At 46.0% G+C, this 27,228-nt stretch overlaps 2 protein-coding genes across 4 annotated transcripts in view; one reads left to right on the top strand and one right to left on the bottom strand.

Moving 5' to 3' along the window:
• Positions 1-991, bottom strand: part of LOC137001276 (uncharacterized) — a 28,019-nt gene extending 27,028 nt beyond the window's left edge. Inside the window, exon 1 of the mRNA XM_067359910.1 lies at positions 826-991. The gene's annotated coding sequence lies outside the window, so the exon portion shown is untranslated. The remainder of the gene's footprint in view (positions 1-825) is intronic.
• Positions 120-27,149, top strand: neur (E3 ubiquitin-protein ligase neur). Of its 3 annotated transcripts, none has more exons than XM_012372975.2 (4): positions 120-1,030; positions 21,139-21,305; positions 22,099-22,667; positions 23,166-27,149. In XM_012372975.2, the coding sequence occupies exons 1-4, from the start codon at positions 652-654 to the stop codon at positions 24,310-24,312; spliced, it is 2,262 nt and encodes a 753-aa protein (XP_012228398.2). In that variant the 5' UTR covers positions 120-651; the 3' UTR covers positions 24,313-27,149. The 3 variants fall into 3 exon arrangements, with proteins under 3 accessions (XP_012228398.2, XP_012228399.1, XP_012228401.1); XM_012372976.2 differs by lacking the exon at positions 120-1,030 and adding an exon at positions 11,971-12,922; XM_012372978.2 differs by lacking the exon at positions 120-1,030 and adding an exon at positions 20,064-20,498.
• Positions 27,150-27,228: the final 79 nt, after the last annotated feature.

The raw sequence follows: 27,228 nt of genomic DNA, 5'->3' as shown, positions 1-27,228 counted from the left end.
CAGCTGTCCACCAGGTGCCAGTCACCCCTCCATGCGCCTCCATCGTGGCGCCGGCGGGGATCCGGGCGGTATCATTGGATGCCGGCTCGCGCGCGTTGCGGCAATACTCTCGCGCTTCACGACGGAAAACAGTCAGTCGTCCCAGGGCGCTCGATCGGGGCACGTAGGCGAATCGCGATCCACGTGTTAGGTCGCGTTGCTCGTCGCCGTGACACGCGGTCCTCGCAACTCCTTCATTCCTGTCGGGTTTAGAGTTACGCACGAGTGATCTGGATCGTTGCTCGAACGAATGACAGTCGAGACGTCGGGACGAGAAAGGATACAAGTCGCGCTTTTCGATTTTTGATTCGTCGTTCCTCGTTTCTTTCTTTCTCTCTCTCTCTCTATTTCTCATCGAATCTTCCTCACGTTTAAACCTCGCTTAAGACAACCTTCTTCGACGATCAAGCAAAGTGGTGTGAAGGAACCCGGAGAGAGTAATTTTCGTTTCCGCGATCAGTGTTCGACAGTCAGTGCGAACGTCAAGTGAGCCATCGAAGTTGGGGTATTTCGATCTCTCGTTCCGTTCACGTCGCCGTCATTCTCCTCTTTCTCTCTCTTTCGTCGCGGATTTTCGCGTCTGACACCCGCGGGAGCAGCACGGCCACATTTATGGGGGTGTCCGGAGAGTGCGCGATTAAAGGCAGCAAGAGCAGCCACCCCTGTCATTGCTGCGGCGGTCACGTCGGCAGTTCCGGCGCGAGCGTGCAGCAACAGCCGCTGCAGCAGCAGCAGCAGCAGCAGCAACAACAACAGCAACAACAACAACAACAACAACAATCTCACCAGCAGCAACAGCAGCAGTCCTGCGAGCCGTATTATCATCATCATCACCAGCACCACCATCACCACCACCATCATCATCATCACGGCAAGCACGCAGCAGCGAACGCGTCGCCGCAGCACAACAACAGCGGCGACAACAACATTCTCGCGCCTCTGCGCAGCAAGATGAAAGTGCTCAAGAAGCTGAAGCGCAAGATGGGTCTAGGTGAGCCACACCTCCGTCTCTTCCTCATTGTCTCTGACAATGCTTTCCGGTCGTCGCTCGGCTGACCGTGCTGATCGGTCGCGGACCGAGACTCGTCCGATTTTGTCGTTCAACGATAACCGAGGAGAGGAGGACATCCTGCCTCGCGCGGTGACGATTGATAGAATAGAATACGTTCGACTGGCTTCATTCGGATATTTCATGGATCTCTCCGATCTCGTTTGTCCATTTCGCAGACCTTTTAATTTTGAGAATTTAATCGAGAAAAAATTGACTCCACATTCCATCGAGCGTGGAATATTAACTAGTATACTGCGGATCAGGCCAAATATCGTCGAAACTCCTGCGAAAGGGATTTGCATTCAAATCGTCGCTGTAAAATTGAATTCATCGATCGCCCTAACGAATATTGCGGAACAGGGCCGGGCCCCGCTCGTTCGCGATCAACTCTCGTCAACGCGGAACGGATCCCTAAACTCTAAAACGGCGATACGACGAGCGGGAAACAATTTTGGCTTTTATTTCCTGCGGTCCGCCGGCGGTTTATCGCACCGCGGGTCCAATAATTACCGACAACGCATCCGCTACTCTTAACTTTCCGCTATTGGCGAAAAGTTTCAACCATCAGTTTTCCAGCATTGTTTGGAGAAAACTTGCAGCGAGTGGGCTTATAATGGAATATTTTATCACTTTTTTTCGATACACGCTGCGTTGGCGACTTTGAAATTTAATTTAAAATTAATACAAGTCCGACAAATAACAGGCAACTATTTAATTTCTCAAGAGAACGAAACATTCTCTCGACAGTAATTAAAAATTAAAAATTTTATCACAAAAACGCTAGATTCATAAGCTAATAAATTTGTAAACTTGTTATCAGTGTTAAATCTATAATCTGTGATCGATACAAGGTTGGCGCGACACAATAGAAATAGGTTGGAAAACATTGATTGTGAGAAGAAGGGGGCATCATTTCCTCCGACTATTCCGATTTCAGAGCGCCCATCGCGCTCATTTCCATTGATGTTCGGTAAAAGCTCATTTCGCGGCAAGCTTATAGTCACTGTTGTGTATCGTTGACCGACTTTTCCTTCAATGGACGATCCGCTGGATTCCGCGAGGGAGTCTGAAAACGAGAGGATATCGCGTCTCATTGGTTTGCCGCTCTTGCCTCGCTTCCTATCCCACAGCATTCTCATCAGATATATATTCCTTCTTCGCGATCCTTTCTTCCGCGAGCGCGGCATTGTCGGCAACAATTCTCGCAAAGTAACTGGAAACTCTCCCCCCCGAAACCCCTTCGCACGCGCGATACTCGTGTCCTCAATACCGACTACGTCTTTCCTCCGTATTCCACGCTGTTTTGTCACAGTGAATTTCGAGCGCGACGACAAGCGAGACAAAAGCAAAGTCGAAGAGACTTCCGATCTCCTCGCTTCTGTGATTTTAATCGAGGCTGGCTTAAATAAACCGCGACACGGAAGATGTCAGCAGTCTGTTTAAATAAAAATACGAAAGGACGAACCAGCGCTCTTAATTATCTAAATCAGAAATGAAAATAACATTAACATGCGTAATACCTATTGAGAGACACGCATAATATTCTTAGACGCGGCGTAGATCTGAAAAGGCGTTTTTGTTTGGATCTATGTTCTCGTTAATTCCGCCGTAATCTGATGGCCGACTTCTTCAAGAGCTATTTCCCGACGATATGAATGAAAAGATTTATAACGCCTATTTCTTTACTAGCAGACAAAGCATCAGTTGTTACCGATTAAAATCGAGGTTAAAGGTTACGATTGGACCTTTCTTGGCGCGATGAATTTTAGGTGTCAACGACTTTTCTCTAGCGGGAGGTTTCAAGAGACCAACGCAATGCGATCTCTTTGTGGGAGGGCTTTGAACCGTTGACGATTTATGAAATGGATATTTGAGCTGCTGCGATATTTATGTTAGAAGTCAAAAACTGTTTTCATTCATTTTTTACTCAATTTGAATGATTTATTATTGTATCAATAACAAATAACTTTATAAGTGTATAATTTTTTCAAGTTTAATTGGCAAAAGTTTAGCAAAATTTGCAATTCTGTGATTCCTCTTGCTAAAAAATAATATTGATTAACAACAAACAACGTAATATTACAACATTTTGCAATTATCTGTATTTATTTTTTTGCAAGTTTATAAAAAGTAAGTCTAAGTTTGTAAATTTCTCTTCAAAAAAAGTCGTGTTATTTTTTTAGCAATTGATCGATCAACATTGATCGAGCAACCTGCTTGCTCTCCACCTTTGCTCATGAATAAGGAAAGCATCTTTCATCTCTTTCTCTCTCTCTTCCCCTCTTTCGAAGTAAATTAAAGCGAACAGCTGACACATCCACCTTGAAAATTTGAAGTTATCTTGTTATTTTTTGCAAAAAGAAACTCGTGCCACCTGATAGCAATATTTAAATATATCAAATATTTCACTTATTATGTACATCTCCTTACGGCATATATGAATTTGACACCGAAAGTGATAGGAGGAAAAGAGATATTCCCAATGGGGCGGAGCGCTTTGTTTTTTTGCTGCGATTATCGCCGCGGAACAAGCGGAACGAAGAAAGTAACTCGTCGTGATGCTCCCGGGATACCACTCTGCGTGCTTCTTTCTTTGCTTCTCCTCTTCCCATCTTTTTGCGGCTTGGTGAATCACTCGCGGCACGGTTGCAGGGATTCTCAGTCTGTTCTTTATCCCCACAGCGACTTTTTTTCTCTCTAAATACCCACAACTGAAATATTTCTTTCATTTTCGCGCATTGTAATTTGCTTGTTTTACTCGCACTTTATCTCGCGTTCCTCCTTTTTGTCCGGATATGTCGCGTTGTCGTCAACCTTGATGAAATAAGGAAAGCATTTTTTATCCTCGGCAAATTCCGTCTAAATTTGTCTGAATAATTCCGGGCGTCGCGACTGAGCCGAAATCGATTTACTCGTTCGTGGAAAGGATCCTTTTCCTCGATCGATCTGAGTCATTGAAAGCGATCGGTGACGCATTAAGTTGCTGGCCGTGACGAAACGTTATTGCAATGTAAATTGCATAACGTTGCGCTCGTTGGATGCAAACAATGCAACCTGCATCGGCTGTGATTCAACATCAAGGGTCCAGTATTTCTCACAAGTTTCACTTTGTTTCATTGAGATTGTAATTTTTCATTAATACATATGTGAATAAATCTCGGAAGATTAATTCATTGAATTCTTTTCTCATACAATGTAGCTTTGCGAAAAACAACTTTCGATACGAGAATTGGTCGAAATGTCATTACATTTGCATCCTTGAGAACATAAAAAAATGTTCTTTAATTAATTTATGAATAACATAAACTATTGTATAAACAATTTATTTTAATTGGAATTATATTGTATAGAAAGCTAATGGAATTTTATGAAGGCAATTACTATCGTCTAGTCACGATCTCTAAAGATTAATTTATTGAAGTTTCCTCACATAATATTTTTTTCTTCAATAAGAGTGCTAATCGAACTATCATTTAATTTACACTCTTGTGAAACATAAATAAGTTTTTTCATAATTAATTTATGATAAGTTGTATGAATAATTTATAAATTGAAATTATACTGGAATTCGTAGAAAGCAAATGCAATTCTATTAAGGCAATTACTCTATCGTCTAGTTGCAATCTGTCTATTGGGGTTCTCCTACTTGGAAATGAAATTCTTGCGGTTTCTCCCGAGTTCACCTTACGATTCGGACAAGTCTCACGAGCCGTTCACATCTTGTAGAAGGTTTAACCTACCAAGGAGCGATCACTGACCGTCCTCACTGACTCGGCAATCTCACACACCCATCCACCCACTTTCCGCTTCGCGCGTGACGTCAGAGAGCCGCGAAACCCGTCTTTGTTCCCACAAGCGTTTCGCGAACCGGTTTGCGGTCCACGGTTCCGCGTAGTATCCCTGTCAGCTGGCTGGACCGTTTAATCGAGGATTCTCCGCCTATTTTAAGGGTTTCACCAGCCATCCTCAGGACACTGCCTTCGAACAGTCCTTTCCGAGAAGCGTTCATTCATACTTCCTGACGCCTGTGACGAACGATAACGCCGGCTAGCGTGCGATAAACGCGTAGAAATCAAACTGCGGTGGGCTTATCGCGTCTTATCTCCCGGTAGGAGATGTGCGATTGTCGCTTATTAAACACAAGTGTCGCTCAGCAGAATGACGACGGTTGAAATCAATTATAAACACAGCTGTTTTCCGAAGAACGCGAATTCGCGAGATTGTCGCTAAATAAAATTCTGTTCTAGTTTGGACATTCAGAGGATAAGAATCGTCATTCTGTTTGGAGCGCTCTTAGCTGCGGTGACACACTTGCTCATATGAACATACCTTCTCCATTCTTCCCGAGCGATTCGTGACACTTTCCGAAAAGATAATTCGACAGGCATCGCTCGCGACTTCCGGCTGGCGCACGCCGTGAACGGAAGCGAGCGAATTCGAGAGCGGAAGTCGTCAGCCGCGGCACAATACCTGAGGTCCCGTTCTCCTCGATATCGGCGGTTTTTTTCCTCCCACAACTCGCCCGAAACGATCGCCGTATACGTCGACGAAAGTATACCACAGTTCGTCTTCAGTAATAATTACGGACTCGCGCACATTAGCGCAACGAGATACTCGAGCGCGTCTTCTCCCTCGCCGCTCCTCGCGAAGGGATCGCGATCGTGCGATACGCGAAACTGGAACTCTGCGGAAACAAGGTGCGTGAACACCCCACGCAGCACGTGTGCTTCTTCGTACCTGCGCGCACCGGAAGCGACCACCGTGGACTTAATGGCGCGGGCTCATAAGCAAACTCGCGCGCGTCTACCGCCACGCGCTCGGCTGCGTAGAAATTCGTAAAGCCAGCTTGCCGTGACGCAAAGGCGAAGCGCTCCAAAGTCATTCGTCTCGCCGTCGCCACGTGATATATTAAAAGAAGAAGCTCCATAAATATTTAATATTAACCCGGCTCACGTGGTTTGTCTCTTCGCAAATCAATCCCGACGCGGAATTTAAGGATATTTTTACTTGTTTCGGCGAACACTCGCAGGATGATCTCTTTCGATCCCAGACTGACATTTGTTTATGGTATTCGAAATGCCTACCGATTTATCCCCATGGCCGAGCCGAAAAAGGTCAGAGTGACTGCTGAACATCTGTCGTCGAACGAAGTGTTTCCAGAAGACGCGATCCAGGGTACGAGCGAGAAGAGCTTTCACGAGTGCTTTCGAAGAGCTCATTTGCTAAGCCTGCCGCTGCCACTGCTGCGTAATGGATTCTTGAGTGAGAGGCTAGATCGCAGACTTTTATAAATTGCGGTCGACGAGGAAATATCTCGAGCCTCTCGCCAGCACACCGATTTAAACCCATTCGAATGCTAGTCAATCGCAAAATAATTCCATTCATCCCTTTTTTTCCAGTTCGTATCGCAGCGAATATTTTCCCCTGTGTTTGCGCGAGTCGGATTTAAATGGAAATTAAACATTTCGCCGAGATCGAGATACGCTTGAGGTTTATTCGACGTAAATTGCTCGAACTAGCGGAAAACGGCGCAGCGGCGAGGTTGTCAGTGCGCGATCTTCACGCGCATTCTACGCATAAATCTCCTCGCTACGCAGCGAGACGTCCTAACGATGCGTTTTCCTTCGCGTGATCCGGAATACGCCGCGGGCTGTACCGGCGAGTGCCCCCTCGTCGAGATTTATCAGGGCTGCCTTTTTAAGGCTTTCTTTTTCTCCGTCGATGCTCCACTGCACCCAAGTGCATTCGCTCCGTGCTTCTAGCCGGGCGAACGCTGAGACACCGGCGGCGCGAAGCCATTTCTCAATTCGAGAACATTCGTCTGGCAGCTTCTGGGCTTCTTCTCGCCCTGATTCGCGTAGCTCCTTATGCGAAGAGCTTTCGTCGAACTGCCCACCCGCTCTCGGCACGTACCCAATACTCTACGTTAATTACTGCAGTGTTGAAACTTAAGTTCGGAAGCGAATTGCTCCGAAGAGTGTTTAAAATATCGGGAGCTAAGAATTTTTGTCTCCAAAAATAAGGACGAAAGCTGCTAAAATGAGTAACGAAGTAGTGTAAACTTATTTTTGGAAAACCAAGTCGCAGAAATTTACTCGACGCGAGACTTTGACATTTGTTTTATTTCCTCGCCTCTATTTGTCTTTATTTTTAGCGTGCACCGATCGAAAGCGCGCGATGATTCATTTTTCCGATTGCAATTGCGGGTTTTGGTTACATGCGGCGCGTTGTGATGCCGGCCGGTCTGAGACTGACTTTTTCGAGGGAGAGAAGGAGAGAGAAGTCCCCTAGAGTCCTTCATTCACGATACACATATTACTCCTGGGAGTCGAGAGCCGCCTCTAGACTTTAATGGAACAAATGTTGCGAAACCACACCGTCGCCCTTCCCGATCCATCTTCGAGGATCTCAACGCTGATGCAACTGCGCGAACGATAATTTCGCGGACTCCGAGTGCCGAGTGCTCTTTAATCAAATCTACGGTCCGCGGTAATTTAACTTATGGTAATTTAATTCAAATAAAACTTTGAGTAATCATCATTTAGATTTCTCGCGTCTTTCAAATCTTTCAATTCTCAGAAATAACATTCTTTGTTATAATAATGGGGTTTTAATTAAGAATGAAGATTTAGCTCCGAGACACAGCGTTGTCTAATAATCGCAGGCCGATTACTCAATTATTAGCATACGAATGATTTTTCTGGAACGCGCATAACAACGCGTCCCCCATCGAGAGCACTTGTCATCGAGCTTTCGCCACGTGCACTTGCCCTCCGTCTCTAATCGCCGGAAGTCGGCTGATCCTCGCAATTTCTCGCTGATTGCGATAGAGGCAACCTTACCGCCCACGAGCGAAACGCGCCGGAGAATCGAATAAAATGAAAAAGTAAAAAAAAAGAGAGACAGAGAGAAAAGGATGAAACGCTCCGCGGAGAAAAGTCCGTCGTCGTCGTCGGCCCACGCGCAATTCGCGCGACGTGGCGCCTTCAACGAGCGAGTCAATGACTGAATGAACGACGAGATGATTTAATTGCCGAGTGTCAAAGTTCATCTCGGCGACGTGACTGTCGTCTGACCAGTGCCTCTCATCTCCCCCCCACCCCCCACCCATCTCCGCCCACGCGACGATACGAGATCGACCTAATCGCAGGAAGTTTGCCGCTGACCCCCGCAATTGAATTCAATTAACAATGGCACGCTCGCGAGAATTTTCTCCCGCGTTTAATTACGCGACATTTAATTCATAACAATCTTACATTTAATTAACAAGAATCTTCGCGATAGCTCGTGTCGCAGTCGTGAAAGGTGAACGATTCTAATGGAAAAATTGTCGGCACATTAATGGAATTGATTCTAAGCAATAGATAATCGATACTTCGATCGAACGCAATTTTCTAATATCGCCGCGATCAAGTCTCGTCCAGCGAGTCGTCGAACGATGGCGACGCGATTAATTTATCAGTCTGCAATCGACTTCTCCGAAACCATCACCCACGTGCGATCCGCGAAAGTACCGGTTTTACGCGATAAACGAAACCGCTGGCGTGTAAACTACGGCCGGCCTGGTCGACGATGGAAACGACCGGCGTTTATCGGCGCACTGCGTAAACTCTCGCGACTTTTAGCCGCTTTTCTCGTGATTTATGGACGCAGCGCGGATTCGCGAAATTTCCGCGCAGCGCCATCGAAAATTTCGCAATACGCTCGCGACCCGAATCGATGCGAAATTATCGCGCCCCGTCCGTCATTAAATCCGCTTCAAGCGCTTTTCATCCGAGGATGTTTATTTCATCGCTAGTAGTTGGGAGATTATTATAAATAATTAACGGTTTATAGCATTGTAATTTTACACAGTGCTTTAGTAACGCGATAAAGATTATAATTATAATATTGACGATATTTATCTATATATAATATAACGTTTAAAAAATAAATGGAATTAAATATTTAGAAGTATTATTCATAATTAATATTTCTGTGGAATATCGTCCACATGTTCACGTATGTAGATTCGTGAAAACAATCAATGAGCTGTAAAGCGGTAATTATTGCGAGGAGGCGGCGGCGGCGGCGGTTGCTCATCGAATACTCCTCACGTCACGGATCACCGTGCGCGGTAATTTGCGTCTAATTTAACATGAACGGCGTCCCAAGACGGTGCTGATGATCGCACTTTAACGAGCCTATCCCACGCGTCACTCCTGCCTTCCAGACATTGTTTCGATTCCGCGCGGAGAAAATTATCGCTTTTCTCCTCGTATGCATGAATGTACGATTACATCCTGAATTTCACCTTAATGATGCGTCGATAAACCTCAATATCTATGCTACAAGTAATAATCCGGTACGGCATCTAAAACGCGGCATTCGTAATATACGAATCGATTCCAGGCGAGGCGCGTATATCCATCACGTAGTAATCGAATCTCTGGTATCATCGGCTGCGCGGAACGCGTAGAAAGGAGAACCGTTCCGTTGGAGAGAGAACGGCGGAGCGGCTTTCCGCTTCATCTGTCACGGTTGAGAGCCACGATGAACCGTCGACCTCTCGTGTAAACTGAGAAAGTTCGCGAACCGCGGACTTGCCAACGAGAACAACCGGAGCGAGTTAAAGACACCGTGCAGGTCGTTGCCTTTAATCCTTCGAGCAATTACAGTTTTTCCTGCGCAGCTTAGAGATCGAGATAATTCGCCGTCTTGAAGGAATATTAAAAAATTTATCGTAAAAGAGCGAGATAAAAGTTGTCGACGTGTATCAATTATCTTTTTAGTGTGGGAATTTACATGTGAATTCCCACAGACTTTGGCGAGTTTCGTTAGGGATAGTTTTTGTCGAAGGGGAGGATCAAGTCCCGGAAAGGAAACAGGAAAGAAACGCGGGATCGCACGAGGGGGAAGCCGACGACGGTGCAACCGGTGGCTTCCCTTCAGGAATATTAGGGGCAGATGGACCGTGAAACTTATCGCCGTAAGAGCATTACGCGATTCAGGGGCTTGGTTCCTGTCGAGCCATTTTTACGAAAGTGCAATACAATATCTATCGCGTTGGTTTTAATTGCCTCATCATCGCGCAAGCGTCGTTTTTAACAAATTCGCGAAATGTGTGAAAAAATATTTAAAAATTAGTCGAGCAGCGAGACTCGAGAAATTCCACTGCTTTTCAGCCGGCAAAGCCGCTTCGAGCTTTTAGCCGCGTATATAGTGCGTGCAGAGCTTGCATATCGCTATCAACCCCCTGACAACAGCCAGTCTGGCTGTGTCGGGGACGGGATCGATAGAGCTTCTATTGCGATATCAACGCGCAAACCCCATGGGCGAGTATGGTGGCGACAGCGGCCGGGATGGTGGGGGAGCGCTGCGTCGCGAGACCACCCCCTCGCTCCTATAGAAATCCTATATAAAAAAAACACGTGCGCGCGCGCGACGTAGCAACCCCGTTTAACCTCGCCAACGCGTTCGCCAGACGACTGTAGGCTTCGCTTTATAACTTCACGCGCTTTTATCATTAACGTATCGACGCTTTTTCGATTTTGTTCACTCCGATTGAATGTTACTTTTATTATTTGATTAATTTTAATTCAAAATAAAGTTAATTTTATTTAGGTATTGTGAACAAAATAATGTATTTACGCGGTTAAATGCGATCACAATTCCAAGCGGTGATTAATGTTGCAGCGCGTGTAACCACGTAATATTTGACACGCTGTTCGATCCACCCCTAATCGCGCCGCATAAGCGATCGAGTATGCTAATGTTGCGTGAAAATCGCCGAGCCGTGAAACTTCATTCGCGATGTACATAAATTTTTCTTTCATCCGTCTTTTCCCATCAAAATCGCATGACAATTCTTTAGTAAATATGGGTCGCTATAAGATCCTTTCTTCGTATTCGCGGACGAGTACGCACACAAGCGTGCACCAGATACGGCTTCCAAGGATCATCGATCGGTTTTCAGGACGAGCAGGATCAAGGGAGGGTTTCAAAATTCCAAAAGCTGGGGTCCTTTTGTGCTTTCCCCTTCTCTCGGTCTTTTTTTAGACTCGTTCTTTCGACCTCTACGCCAATGCCGATGCTGGCTGGCTTCGTCGGGCCAGGTGGTGCGCAACCGTTGCTACGGCATGCATCGCCATCCCCCAAAAGCCGTGTGTTCCGCTCTTACGAGCAGCTGCAGCTGCGACATGTACAGAAGCGTGTGTGCGCGCGCGCGAGCGCGCACTCATTGCGTCGCGCCGTATTGCGTGCTGCTTCTTAGGGTAGAAACTCTCGCGTTTTAATGCTTGATGAATATATATTCATTATTTTTACTGTCGGAGATGTACATCGAGCGTTCTTTGTGCCGGACGCTTTAATAGCTCTTTGATGCCGAAGATCCCGCCTTTAATTGGCCGACTGTCGCGTCTCGCTTTATGCCATTTTCTCAATAATTGATATTCTTCATTGGGAACGAGATGCGAATTGAGAATAATTAAAAGTAATTCCTAATGTAATATTTTACTCGAGAATAATTTTCACGATCTATCTTTAAATCACAGCGATGTTCAATCTACAGTAGCAAGTTAATCATCGAAACTTTGTTATCTCAATTGCTAATATCAGTTTATTATTAATTTCCTGTTGTTCACGTTGAGTCACGACTGCTGATTCACGGATATCGTTAGATAATATCGATCTAGACACGTAACGTTCTCCGTACTTGTGCTGCTTCTTTTATCACTCTTCGCTTTCGCCAAGAGTATCGAGAGATAAGGCCGCACCTTATCGTGGCATCCGCGCAAGGTGAGATCCTCCAGATACATTCGCCTTTCCGTTCGAGAGGTTCGAATACCCAAGCTGCCACGCACAGCTTGCCGAAGTGCGCCTGTATACGTGTGTGTCAGCACGTACCGACAGACCACACCGTCGGCCGGCACACAAACACACATAATGACAGCAGGGAGTTGGCTGGGGCAACAACCAACGCAGCAGATGGGGAGTTTGCTTCTGCAAGCCAGTCGTTGTAGCGGCGTGGTTCAAGCTGCCCGCCTTTTCCCGGCCTGCGGATCAGCTCGTTTTCCTCTTACCATTCTCGTCTCTCTATGTGCACGTCGTTTTTCTTCCGATCCGGAAAATCGGGAGGGTGAGATCCGGAAGACAATGTGATCGTGCGCGTGCCAAACTTCCCTCCACCCCTCGCCATCTTCCTTCACCCTCCTCCCATCGGAGTCCCTTCGTTGGATCTGGCATGGTGTTGAAGATCCCGGTGAGAATCAATCGATCGTCTAGCTGTTCTCAATTTCGTGAGTGCTTATCGGTCCTTTCTACGCCGGATCTTGTGTTGCATCAAGCCGACGTCTTTGTTTTGGCGCGCGTGTCTCGCGTAGAGTCATCAAATGGTCCATCAAAGAGAGATATATGTCTTTGCTCTAATATATAATAATATATAATATTTAATTTCATCTCGTCGGTTCTCTTTCTTTAATTATTTCATTTTTTTATTTATTGCGTCGTTTCTAGAGTTAATTTCTTTGTAATTTTACGGCTGAGTAGTTTAAAGTTATCTTCAGCAATTGATTTGCCTGCTCCGGATCCTTTCCTCTCCTGAGAATCTCGTGACTCATATCGAAAACTTCCTTACCGAATAATTTGTACATTTCTACGCGATTTTTTTGCACGGCAAACACGCAAAAATCATACGAGTTTCTCGAGTTCCGTTGTCAGCTTCCAAGGTCGAAAAAATGTCTTTATCTTGCTCTAAAATCGAGATGTCTTTGTCTTGTCAACGGCCAAGACGACCATTGACAGTCAATAGAGCCACCCGAGTGGCACGATTGCGTCTGTCAGCGCACGTTCTCGGTGAGTACAAAAACGCATTCGTTCTACTTCACATCTTATTATCCCCAGTCCCTCCTTCTTTTGAAAACTGTCCTTCCCCCTCCTTTTACTCCAAAGAAGCTACTGAAACGCTTTACATAATATTGAATCTTAGGAGCCTTTATTTCTATTTACGATGAAAATATTCAATTTAATTAAATTTATTATTTTAAAAGAAATGTTTTAATATTCTTTCAGGAAATTAATTTAAAAATTAAAAGCAATTTTTTATTAATTTAAAGAAAATATTGTCTTTACTAAAGCGATAATGCAATATCGAGATTTCGAAAATTAATTGATGAATTTCTAAACACATTAATTATTATCTGATTGGCAAAATTAATCATCGCTTATAATCAGCGAAACATTTATTCCGGCACAATGGCCATGACGACTGAAATGTTTCGCTGGTCAGTCGCTCGTAATTCTTCGAAATTACCGAAAGGCTTACGTCAACACCGGTTATCCGACCGTTGTATATTCACATCAATGAGCGCTTCCTTAGCCGGTTCGCGCTCGGAATTAGCGCACAGGCCACGACTCCGCTTAACGACGAGTGCAGGACACGCGTTTCTTTGTTGCACGAGGAAGCGGAATTTCATTAACACGACACCACATGAGTCATCGCGCGCGATGATGGAGTTGCGGACCGTTTGCTACTCACGTACATGACCCGATGATACAATCGGCGATTAGTTTCATCTCGTCATGCGTATTAAAGGCGCGAGGAGCCTAGTGTTCAGCAACTGGGTCGACGGTTCGCCAACGGCGACGATTCTATCTTAACGAAGTGCGTGTGCGTTTTTTATTCGCAGAATATCGCGCGTTTCCGCATGGTCGGATGACGATGCGCCGCGAATACGCCCAAAACCGTTAAGCACAATTACACCACCGCGATAGCATATATTCCTCCGGACTTTCCATCTAATTAAAAGCCAGCATGCTACGAGGCCAGCGGCTGCTATCGCAACCCTGAATTATCCAATGTACTTGTTTCTCTACTTTCATTGCTCATATCGCGCTCTCCGAGATTTTCCTGCGCACAGCCGCATCGCTCGACCGCTTGCGTCTTACCTCGCTTATTAGTCAGATTTGCTGTGCCGCGCTATGCTCGTGCACATCTAAATTGGATCTTATTAATCAATTCTTGCGGCTGAATACGTTGAATCGAATAATGAGGATTTTATGAAACCCTCTTCATTCAATTTAAAACTTCCAATTAATATTATCGAAATTAATCATTTATTTTCTTCGCGTAAGGTTGTTAACACAAGGTTGTTATATTATATTACAAATTAATGAAAAGTACAAGTGAAAGTAATTTAATACACTTCAAGTAAAATTGAAATTTATTAACGATGCAAAAATTTCCTAAACATTTTCATCAATGTAAGATTTTCAGATTAATTTCTAAAGCCTTAATAAAAGTATTAATGTTGCATTGTCAATCACAATGCTTGTGACTCTCATTGGCTTAAAATATTTAGCGCTTCAATTATTAGCAGAAGCTTCAGGCTTGCATGAAAAATTGTATCATTGTCGCTCATTGTCAAAAGATCAATGACTCTGCTCGATCCCCGCGTTTATCCCGGAGTGCGGCTGAAACCGTTAATCCTGTGTCCGCGGGGATACGACATGAAAGAAGCGGCTTCCTCTGTTTTCCCTTTCTTTACACCCACGCGAAGTTGCTCGCGGCGATCCTGTACGTGCGAAGCGCGACAGATGCGTGTCGCGCACCCTCCTATTTCGGACGAAGAAACGGAGGGTGAACGAGGGGAATGGTATCTTGTGGCCACCCTCTCGTTTAACTTCGTTAATCCGATTGTTCCTAGATGAGCCGTGTTGGTCGCATTAAGAGCGCCGCGATGGGAATATACACTTGTCGTCATGGGATTTTGGTGCACCCCCGAACAGTGGTTTTTAAGTAGCTTAAATATTCCGGTCGCGGCAACGTCGCGTTTTAAACGGCGGCTTTGTTCCACCTCGATTGCGAATTTCTTAAATACCCGACATCTCCATAAAGTTTCTCCACAACGCGGCGATTCGAAACAGACGAATCACGTTTTGTGTCGCTGTTATTACTAGATAACTAGCGGAGGATTAATAGGAGAGGAAGACTCGTGCATTCAACGTGAGTCCTCCGACCGAATCGAAAAGAGGGTCACGAAGGCTACGACCGAGGGAGAGTCCGGATAAAGATCTCGTTCCTCCCATCGAGCATGTGTATCCAACACGCGCATACCTGTGTACGTTTCTTTTCCTCGAAGGTTGATCTTTATTCCGTCCGTAGCACGAGCCTAATTCCAAATAGCCGCTTGTAGACACGGTACATACATCCTCGCGTCGTTTTATCACAAGAACGGCGGGTTACAAAACAACGACTTGGAGATTTTAGTCGAACGGACATCGATGAGTAATCAATGAAGCGGCAATTTCAAACGCCCTGTGTTTTTTATCAATTCCGGAATTTATGAGGTATAAAATAGTCAAGGAAGTAATTCGGAGGACATTATTTCGATGCAATTGCGCAACAATTCTACGTAGGATCCAGTCGCGCTGACCGCGATACAATTCTGTTGCGTCACGGCGTCGCACGAATGAAGCTAATTGCGCGAATTGTACGACATAGCATCGCGGTCTCTTATCGCGATCTTACACGATGGACCCTTATCTCTGTCGTCGCGCGGAGTGGATCACGAGCGCAATCGAGGCGGATTGAGTGAAGGAAGAGGAGGAGGATTCGAGTTGTGGGGTTCGACGACCCTTATCGCGCCGTTACTTATCCTCTCCTAATCGCCATTCCGAATCGCGTGTGGGTAGTAGCTTAATACCGATTGTTTACCGCGCGCCGCTGTATCACGCAAGGTGTTCTCCATAATTGCGCCAACCGTGCGCGCCTTAGACGCTGCGCTCGCTCGCTCGCCCGCGTTTCCCCACCGCCCGCGCTTTCTTTCTCCCGTTTGTATCTCTCGGCCGTTCTCGCCTCCGGCTGTGTACGCGTTATTATTATTTCAGCATGACGAGAGACTCGCACATTGCCACCTTACGTAATGCACCTAGTGGTGGAGAGCAAAACAGAAAGACAGAGCAGAGAGAAGGAGCGAGCGAGAGGGAGCGGGGGGGAGAAAGGAGAGAGGAGCACCGCCAGGCTGTCTAAGTAGGAGAAAGGGCGAAGAGTACAGCTGGCTGTGGAGAAAGAGAGAGAGAGAGAGAGAGAGAGAGAGAGAGAAAAAGAGGGAGGAAGAAAGAGAGAGAGAGAGGGAGATCGCCTCCTAGGACTAGGTAGCTCGGCAAAGATCACGGCACCGGGCGTGGGAACAAGGCCCCTCCTGCTACGAAGCCTGGTCTGTGTTGAGCGCGGACGAGCGAGCGAGCGAGCGAACGCGCGCCGCTACTCCGCCGCGCGGAGAAAATTACCGCCGGTTTCCTCGGCGTGTAGCGCTTAACAGTACCTCGAGTGCCTTATCGGAACGGTCTGTAACCCCTCGTTCAAAGTCATCCTTACGTAGGCACCGGGGCGCACGCGACTCCCGAGGCCGCAGCCTGTTGCGTCTCTCACCTTTCTTTACTTCTTTTTTTTTTTTTTTTTTTTCACGCCGGTTCAATCGAGGTCGCGTGGAGAGACTTGGTGTAAACTTTCGGTGTAAACCCAATATTAATTCACGACGACGCGGTAAAGTGATTTGTTCAGAGGATTATATAGAATTATATTCTATATATGTGAGAATCATGAATTTTGATTGATTCTATTAATTTTCATCAATTCTGGATTGATAAAAATGCAAAAGATGTTATATCGCGCGAAATTTGCAAAGCGCTACTCCATCGATTTTCCATCGTCGGTTATTCGATGAAAATCACCGGTTGTTGTTTTACGCCACGGTTCATCGAACTTGAACGAAGCTAAAACACGCCAGGATGCGTCGATTATGGCAGCTTATCAGACTACACGGCACGTCGATTTTTTCCTATGCGGTTGATAACGGCCGACGCAGAAATGGATTTGATTGTAGTCAATGAGCTGGGGGAAGGAGGACGAAGCTCGGTCAAGGCTTCGTTTATTTACATCATGCAAAGTGCATCGCGTTCACATCGTCGCCGAGACGACCGGTGCATGTTCGTGAAGGCGCCTGTCGCGCGCCTATCGATTACTTTCACTTCATGATACAATGTAGTCGCGGATTAATTAGAATTATTTCGATAACGGTGTGAGCGCGCCGCGAGAAATTTTTTTTTTTTAATGTCAGATTCTTTTAGAGTAAAAAAAGAAGTGTGTTGTAATATAAAATAAACATATTAAAAAGCCTTGGTAAAAATAGAAATGACGCACGTTGCCGGGTGCACGTAGCGGGAACAAAGTCAAGGGGGGCAATCAAGTGGAAATAATTAGGTCGAACTAATTTAATCATAATTTCCGATTCAACGAACTCCGTCCTCCTGTCCGACGAAGGATTGCGAAGTTTCCATTAGCATGAGCAGCAATTAAGTCGCCGCGTTTCCAGCTGCGTGTCTAAGATCTTTTCCTAAACTGCGACGCACGCCTGCAGCACTCGCGACGTGCCCGGCGTTGTTTTATTTCCAATTTTCTCGCGCGCTACTCGCAACATCTGTTACTTCGCTTCTGGCGAAGTCATATAGTCGAGCGGGAAACGAGATTTTAATTAAACTCGATCCCGAAGAGAGGAGAGAGAGAGAGAGAGAGAAGAGACGCGTCGCAGCATCGCGACGACTCATCAGACGCGCCGAGAGATTCACCGTGTTGCCAGTCTACGAAGTGCACTTCCGCGCAAATGTGTGTCACGAGTTTCCCACGAGATGCACCGGCGAATGGTGCGGCATAGGCGCGGGCATAGACCAATTACTACCGCAAAGAGATTCTCATTGACTCGCACAATTTGCGCGCGAAGCACCGATCGATCGTAGCGTAGAAAAATCCACGCGTCGCTCCTAATGACGGTCACGACGGTTGAATTGGCGTCAAAGCCGGCGATTATTCAGCAGATTACCGATGTTCGCATAACTGTTCAGGCACTACGTTACAACGTAGCCGCGATTAATCCTCGGCTCTAAGTAGACCACGTACTTAATCCTTGGACACTTGACCTTTTGACGAAAACTCGCCAAGGCTCTGATAGCAGCAGATAAGTCATCTCGACAAATTCAAGTCGATTGTTGCCGAAAGACTTTACAATGTCTTTAAGCATCGTCGTTGGAAGAAAAAAAGGGAGAGTCACAGGAAATGGAAACGGAAATAAGTACCGCGAGTTCTCAAGCCACCTTTGTGTTTTCCAAGAATCCAAATTGTTCCCGAGATTAGTACATTTTGCGAAAATGCGCTAGCGAAGTTCTTACTGTCGCCGCGAAATGTTCCTCGTCTGCGGCGAGCCGCGGTGAATATAAGTGGTCGATCGCGAGGGGTAAATGGAGTCATGGTTTGTTCGTCGAGGCCAACAAGAACGCCGGCGAGATGCAACGGTATACGTCATAACATTCCCACGGTGAATCGGCCGGGCGTTCCTACCGACCGAGATGCGTCGGGAAATCACGGCTTGCCGTGACTAATCGTGACTAAACAACGACGCTTCCAAGTTCGCGAGATTAGACTTTTAGTACTTTGTTTCCGTTCCGGCTTTTCCGCTTCTGTGTACTTCGAAATCATAACGCTTTAGTTCTTTGTAATTGGATTCTGTTATTTTTTATTCAACTTTACTAAGTGAATCTTGGAAAATAAATAGAAATATCTATTTATTTGTTGCGTAATTCAGTCTATTTTCCAATTTGAAATTTGACCAAAAACCGTTGTTGTGTATATATAAGGCGTATATTTATAGGTGTATATTTATAATTATATAAATATTATCGTTCTTACTCCATTCAGAATCTGAATTTTTATATAGCCCGTATAATGACGTAATAATGTATACTTATAGCCACGGTACTTAACAAGATACACGAGTTCCAGGAATAAATCGAGTCGGATTATCCCGGATTTCGCAATCGCGCTTCGCAGCGGGCGATTCTTTCGGGTGACTGGACGAAAACTAGGCAAGAACGGGTCAAAGAAACGCAGCGGGGAACGCTCGAAGCAACGACATGGTGCGCAATCAGCCCGTTCGCGCTCATTATGACCCCATGATAGTAACGACAGTTCGCGCAAAATCCTGGAAGTCTGCGCGTTGCTTTTTACACTATTGCAGTACGCTGTAACGGTAATACAGTTGGAGCGGGGAAAAAAAAGCGCGGCTGCCAGAGTCTGAACGAGGAAAATTAGAAATTACAATTAGCGCAGGCACGCGCGTTTCCCAATACGTGCACGCCTTACCGGGAGCGTGAGAAACCGAGCGGTCCGCGATTTTTTACCGGTACGCACCGATAGATCGCGATTATTCCGCCGAGCTCGACGACGGCGTTTCGGTTCATTAGTGGATTAATCGCCGCTGGATTAGCATCCGGCGACCGTGCAGCTTGTTATCGCGCACTTCTTTGTCTTTTCTAGTCTAAGTCCAGATTGGAGGCTCTCGCGCGGGGATTGCGGATATTTATGCAAATGAGAATCTTATTACGGACGAGTGAGTCTCGTAAGAGAAGATATTACGTAGGTAGTAAAATAACAAATACATTCTTCCGTTTTATAATGACATATTAATTGCCGGTAGTAAACAGGCAGATATCTTCCACGCTTCTCTTATTCTGCTTATATGCAATTCTGAGTTTAGAATTTCTATTTTTTATTAATCTTGATTAATATTCATGCAAACAAAATGACCAAGTAGTTTGCAACATTTACAGTTAATTAACGCTCGTATCTCATTGTGATCGATTCATTGATTTCTCAGAGCGAATCGAGGTTATATCACTCCTGTGCACATATTTGCTCAGGAAGCACGGCAAGTTCGCAAGATAAAGTCACCAAGGTGTAAACTCGACTTCCTTCCTTGTGTATTGTTAGCACAGCGGTTTCGAGCATCCGTTTTGCGGAGAAAGCGGATCGCCCGGCGCACTTTAACACTTGGCGTTCGTGCGGGCCGCTTCCGGTACGAAACGTGCGGTTTCCGGCGCATGTACAATATCGAGTACGCGCCTCGGCATATCGATCAGTCAGTAAGAACCGGGCTCTCGTGAGCACCAGTCGGATCGACGCAGCACTCCCGGTTTACTTTCAAACCGGGCTCACTCCCGCGAGGACAAAGACTTGCAAAATATTTCATTAATATATTTCAAATTCTTCCGAAAGAGTTATTTCTCATCTGTTAGTAAATATATTAATGTGCTTTGAATAAAATTTGCGAGTGATAAATTAAAGTGTTTATAAGTGATTCTGTAAATTAATTCGCAGACTGTTAAAATAACGATAAAATATTCAATATTAAAAAATCCGCGCGTGAATATTAATATAGCTGAGAAAGGATTCATCGTGATTCTTGGGGGATCTGTCTTTATGGTAATACCAACCGACGTCTATCTTCGCCGATCGCCCGGGAGCATCCCCGCATTCCAGATCGGCGAGCCGGCATTATGAAATACCAGAGTGGAAACGCTCGACGAGCTCCGACGAGAGGTGCTTTTGCATTCGAGTCCCCCGATCGAATTTCCCCCTCTTTTCCCTGCGCTACTGGAGTACTCCGCCTTTGTTCCGCTGTTCCGAAGTGGCCACGTACTTGAAATGAATTTCCCGGTCGCGCTAGAACGCCGATGGCCTATTTCTTTCGGCGGCGACACTTCGGTCCTTCCGATCGCGCGCCTCGGGAAAAAGAGAAATCTAATGACTTTGCAGTAACGCCTACGTGCGAAACGGTCGATCGAAAGGTTGGAGCGATTTTTCAAACGATGGCATGTTCGTTAACTAACACCGCTATGAAAAGGAATAACGAATTTTACCAAATATAAATTAAAACGTCGTACGTCATTCCTCCATAAATTTGCTTGTCAAAGAATCCTAGAGAAATCGAATATTAAGATCTTAAAATTAATTTTTCTGGAACATTTCATAACTACTATCGCCTTGGAAATAGAAGAGAAATATATTATTTAAGTATGCGCATAAATAATATTTCTTTTTTACGCATTCCAGCAATGTTAAAATATGAGACTATAAAACGCGTGTACAAAACAGCACGATAAAGCCTGTCGGTTTAGAAAATAAATTATCATAATATAATTATCGGTCGTTATCAATGTTCAATGTTTTTTTGTTGCAGCGCCCAGATCCTCGAGCGCTGGAACCAACAACCTGCCGCCGTTGACGTTTCACCACGTGCACGGTGACAACATCAGGCTGTGCAACGGCGGCACGATCGCCCGGAGGCACGAGAGTTTTTGCAAGGGTGTCACCTTTAGCGCCAGGCCCGTGCGAGTGGGCGAGAAGGTGAGACCGATCGCGCGCCAACGGCATTTAGATCATATTCATTCGCGCGTCGATTGTGGGAAACCGACGACTCTCCGTTCCGCTCGAGAAACCGCCGGTTGCATTCCACGGATATAAAACGGACCGCCGCCGGTCACCGCGACCGTGAGCGGACATTTTTTACACGTAGGTCGCGCGCGCTTTGCATGTCGTCCGCGTTGGAATTACGAATGTTTGTCGTTTGCGTCGGATATCTACGAACGAACTTATCGCATATCCGTTTACAGTTAGGTAACACGAGTGGACCGTATAATCGCGCTAAACGGCGGCCTAAACAGTTCTCGACGGGGCTGGCCGGCTTTTTTAGGATCTTTTACAAATACGTGTAGACCGGTCGCTAAACAAAACACGTGGGTGTCGATCGTTAAGTGTTCAGGCGTGTTTTCGGTTTCTGCTAAGGCGAATTAAGGCTAATCGCGTACGCGCGTAGTTGTAACATTATAGTGACGTACGGCCACGTGGGACGCGATCAAATATAATTAATTCGCGAGGATGGCTCGAATAAAACTCCATTTTTGGATCGCTCGTCCGGCGCCTCTGTTGCAATTTCGTAACTTTTCTGTTTTCTAAATTAAATTCCGTTTTAGACCATCTGTAACTTGCGATAGTCTTTCTGATTTTTTCAAATGTTTTCTGCAGTACATAAAATTAATGGAAATAAATAATGAATAAAAATAGAAATAATTCTGTCGCGAATTATAGATTATCCAACACACACAATTGTACTACATGGTCGTTTTTCTATGAAACACAGGTATGCGTGAAGTTCTTGGAGATCTCGGACAATTGGAGCGGCGTGATTCGCTTCGGCTTTACCAGCAACGATCCGATTAATCTACGGAGCGGTCTACCAAGGTACGCGTGTCCGGATTTAACAAACAAGCCTGGTTACTGGGCTAAAGCTCTCGCGGAGAGGTTCGCCGAGAGAGACGCGGTACTTTTCTACTATGTCACATCGGCCGGCGACGTACACTTCGGTGTGAACGGCGAGGAGAAGGGTCTCTTCTTCAGCGGCGTCGAGACCCGCGGTCCATTATGGGCGATCATCGACGTTTACGGCAACAGCACGGCGATCGAGTTCGTCGATCCGAATCGTCAACACTTCAATAATATTCGCAGAGGCGCCGAGCACAGCAACGAAGACAATGCGCAGCACAGCAGACATTCGGCGATGGACGATGCCAGCAATGCCGGCCGCGACGTCGAGAGGATCATCGTGCCGTCCATGCAGAGCATGTCGATCCATCACGAGCCTGACGTCGAGCTACCCGGGCTCAGGTTTCAGCCCCCCGGCGTCATCTTCACTCCTCTGCCCTTCCACTCGTGAGTATCGAGCGAACACGGATCGTCTAACTCTCGCGTTTCAACCCATATGTTTCGGAACCCGAGTTTAATGCGCGCCGCGTCGCGGCGAAAAGTCTTGTACTTGTTAACTGGTCCGTTCGTGGTTCTAGCATTCCTAATTAAGCTGATTTGAATCGCGGTTGAGAAAAAAATTACCCGACTCGCATGCTTTCTAACGCCGTTTGCGCAATCTCGTTTACGTATCTGTATTTAATCAGACTCGTCCGATCAAATTAGCGGTATTTTTTTACATTACCCGACGCGATAGTTCTCTTCGAGAACACTTGCGAAAGTTGAAAGTCATCTATAATATAGAAGCGTCATTCGGCGCTCTCAAACGATTCGTCGCGCCGCACAGAACTAATTCGCCGTCCGCTTTTCACGGTTTCCCAAAGACATCCGTCATTAAAGAGCGAGCGAGCGAGCGAGCTTGGTCCGAGTCGCGGCTAACCGCTTCCTGGTCTTCTTTCTCCACAGCACTCGGGGCAGGAACATCCGCTTCAGTAACCAGCAGTGCGTGGCGACGCGCACCGACACGGAATTCTGTCACGGCTACGCCTTCACGAGCCGGCCGTTGCTGCTGGGCGAACGACTGGTCGTGCAGATCCTCTCGACGGAACCGATGTACGTTGGTGCTCTCGCGCTAGGCCTGACTTCCTGCGATCCCGCGCGACTCACCGCCGAGGATTTGCCGGATGACAGCGATCTGTTGCTGGATCGACCGGAGTATTGGGTAGTTTCCAAGGATGTAGCGTCGAGTCCACAGCCCGGCGACGAGATCGCCTTCACGGTCACGCACTACGGCGCGGTGCAGATGAGCAAGAACGGCGGCCCGCCCAACGTCGTCATGCATGTCGATCAGAGCCTCCAGTTGTGGGCGTTCGTGGATGCGTATGGTAGCACTCAGCGGGTGAGAATGCTGGCGAGTCGACCAACCTCGCCGCCCCGGCAACGTAATCCCTCGAGTAATCCCTCGCCGGCCACTGTCGTTCAGCAGCAGCAGCAGCAGCAACAGCAGCAGCAGCAGCAGCAACAGCACTCGAATCACAGCAACGCTGCCACGGAATTGTCCCGGTTCTCCGAGATGGTGCAATTCAAACCGGCCGTGGGCGGTGGCACCGTGCTCGTCGTCAATTTACCGCCCCAGGCCGGTTATCCGACGCCGCCGCCGCCCACGCCGCAACCGATTTACGCATCCGCGACGCACAGGAATCCGCCGCCGCAACCGGTGCACCTCTCAGCCGCGGCCGCACCCGTCCCGGTAACGCATCCGGGATCCTCCAAGTCCTCGCCGCCATTGACCGGCACCATGGCCAGCACCGGCTCGTCCACGTACGTCGACCCGGTCACCTATCAGAGCCTGGACGGCACCCTGACGTCGTCGCACGCGGCGACGTCGTCTCATCTGCAGCAATGGAGCGAGGGCTTGCAGCCGACGCTCACCGGACAGCCGAGCGAGTGCTCGATCTGCTACGAGCGCAGCATCGACAGCGTGCTCTACATGTGCGGCCATATGTGCATGTGCTACACGTGCGCGATTCAGCAGTGGCGCGGCAAGGGCGGCGGCCACTGTCCGCTCTGTCGCGCGCCGATTCGCGACGTCATCCGCATCTATCGGTCCTGAACGATCCGGAATTGAGAAAGGAAGAAAAAAAAAAAGAGAGAGAGAAAGAGCGCGCGCGGACATCTTCTCGGTTCCCACTGCCGTGTCCATCATTGTGCTTCCGTCGTCTTCGTTTCCTTCCGCGTCGAATCCGTCACGCTTCATCGCGTTTTCTCGCCCCACCCTCCTTCTGTCTCGCGACCACCAGAACGAACGGGGCGGGTGCAAAAGCCGAGACCGGAAATCATCGTTTTCACACGCTGCCGTATCTCTTTTTCTATTGAAACGTTAGGCATCTTTCAAGGAGTAAAATAAATAGATAAACGAAGCGTGAGGTCTGCTCGGGATCGCCAAGTGCCAAGTCGCACCAAGGAATTATGCTGTTAAGATTTTTAGACACTTTGCGACGCGTGTCTCCGCGTCGCTGTCAATTAATCTGTCAATGTCTGACGCCGACGGATCGTCGCGTCGTGCACAAAGAAAGCAAACGGTGCTTTCGAAATCGCGATCACTGCCATCTTTACCGATCAAGCGAGAACGCGAGGATGAATTGCCGCGGATGCGAACGAATGAAAGAGAGAGAGAGAGAGAGTAAAAAACAAACCGCTGTAGTTGATTGAGTTTGCTTGTATATCGGTATCCCGTCTGTTGTTGCGAGTGAGTGAGATGCGAATGAATGAATGAGTGCGTACCGTGCGACTGCGTCATCGATAAAAGAGAGACAGATCGACCTTAGATATTTTCACAAGCGACATAATCGTTATTACCACTACCAATTACTACTACCGCTCTGATCTATCACTATTACTACTATTACTATTACCGCTACTATTATACTACTCTTCCAGCCTTTAATTATTATTTTATTATTATTACTATTATTATTATTCTTAATATTAAAGCTATCGCTATACTATTAATTATATTATTAGTTATTCGTTTCGCTGTAATTGTCTTTATTATTTACGAGCAGCAAGCTTTGTTTGCCACGATCACTATTATTTTTACGATTTACCGATTATACTGTTGATTGGTGAATTAACATAGTCACTATCTCGTAGCGTGATTATTATTTAATGAATCGTGTGATTATGTAGCGCGAACTTTCCGATATCGGACGCCTAAGACATCTGGACAGTGTGTTCTCGTCGTCCTAAAACGATCAAATGGACCTCGTCTTTATTGCTTCTAAAGCGTAATTATGGCTCTAAATTGCTCGTTTTTTTCTGATTATTTCCGCTTTGAATGATAACGCTTCAGCGTCCATAATCAACGCCGACGTGTCAGGTGGAGTTTTACCAAAGATCCTCAGCGTTTTCCACCTATTTTTCCGTTATCAGTCCTTTGCAACATTCAAACGCGCATTAAGAGCCTTAAGGACGATAGTCATTAATTCTAACGATCCATTTCGTTATACACGCACAACTTTTCAGTCACTAGCACAAATATTGATCGAATATTGGCTAGAGAGATTTCTGAATTCTATTAATTGAGTCTACAAGATCCTACAGAAGTCAAGGCAGAAAGTAAGGCAGCTGATGTAATGCGAACTTTTATAATCAAATTTTTATAGATTACTACTTTAGCGCAGTTTAAAAATTTTTCTAGATTTCGCATATCAACTGTTCGTATTGATCCATTAAATGTAAAGAGTGATATTCTTGTTGGACTTTGACTTTTTGATACTTTTGAAATTGTGGCTTACGCGTCCGATGTGTCTCGCAATGTAAACAATTTTTTATGTTTTCGTAAATGTGAATCCACGTACAGTGCTGTTCGATTCGATATGAACGAGAACGAGGCTGTCCATATGCCAATTATTACCGTAAAAATCGTCCGTGTTTTATTCGCCTACTTGAGAAAGGACGATGAATTTTCCACGGTTGAGAGAAAACGACGAAATAATTTTCGAGCCAAAGGGGACGACACGTCTGGCCCTTTAAAGAATTAATTTTTAACGAAAGCGAGAAGCGAAGAGGAGGAGGAGGAATCCTCCCCTCGAATATAATAATGGATGCGCAATAAAGCTGTAGTGAAAATCTCTAGTCCTGCGAGCGGCAGGCTCAGTCTGCCAATCCAAAAAGTATGATGAAAAGAATGGGGTAAAGCTTTTTTCTTTTGCTTTTTAAGTAAACGGAAGAGGGAGATAAGTAGATATACAAGGGAAGAAACCGAGAAATTTTATAGATAACGAAAAGATGCAAATTATTGCACGCGTCTGCCAGAAAACGGCGCGTCCAAGATTCTATTATTAAAACAATACGATAAGAGATTATATTATCCTATATTGATACGATACGACATGAGAACGGTTCATGAGTGTCACCGTCGAAGCGACGATAAAATACGCGCACGAGGGAGAGAAAAAAGGTAGAATAAAAGAGAGAGAGAGAGACGCTTGATAATAATTACGATGAATGTTCATGATTGCTGTCATCGTTATCGTTGTGATTAGTTGTCGTGTTATTCTGTCGTCAGCTTGACCGCGCCTCGATCATATCCTACGTTTCTACTTTGATTTACTATCGCCCTTATTATTAATCATATGACTATTGCGACTAACGGTTATTTAATTCAACATTATTCGCAGAGTTTTTAGTATAGCCGCGGAAAAGAGTAAGTTTCTTTCTTTCGTCTTCTTTGCAGTACCTTAAGTTCTCACGTAACAAGCGTAACACGCACAAAATACAAAAAATTTTTTACATCACACTTGTACACTTCGAGAAAATTTCTACATACGCGATACGAGAGTTTCTTCGACCGTAATGTAAAGATGCCGACGGAAATTTATACATATGTAATATAATTCGCGCAGCCGCGTGCTGTTCTACACAATAAAAAGCCTATAATATCTATGATCCCCGTCTTGTCATTCCTCACCTTTCCCGATCTTTACGAATTTCCGCCAAAGATTAATTAATCTACATTAAGGAATTC

The sequence above is a fragment of the Linepithema humile genome, chromosome 7, assembly GCF_040581485.1.
Source record: "Linepithema humile isolate Giens D197 chromosome 7, Lhum_UNIL_v1.0, whole genome shotgun sequence".
NCBI classification, from domain to species: domain Eukaryota; kingdom Metazoa; phylum Arthropoda; class Insecta; order Hymenoptera; family Formicidae; genus Linepithema; species Linepithema humile.
The sequence above is the reverse complement of the archived record's forward strand: the minus strand, read 5'-3'. Positions and strand labels throughout refer to the sequence as shown.

Excerpts from the sequence above, each read along its gene's own strand:
- neur (XM_012372975.2), top strand. The coding sequence starts at position 652 with ATGGGGGTGTCCGGAGAGTGCGCGATTAAAGGCAGCAAGAGCAGCCAC. Across the intron at positions 1,031-21,138 it reads GAAGCGCAAGATGGGTCTAG|CGCCCAGATCCTCGAGCGCT; the intron begins GTGAGCCACACC and ends TTTTTGTTGCAG. Across the intron at positions 22,668-23,165 it reads ACTCCTCTGCCCTTCCACTC|CACTCGGGGCAGGAACATCC; the intron begins GTGAGTATCGAG and ends CTTTCTCCACAG.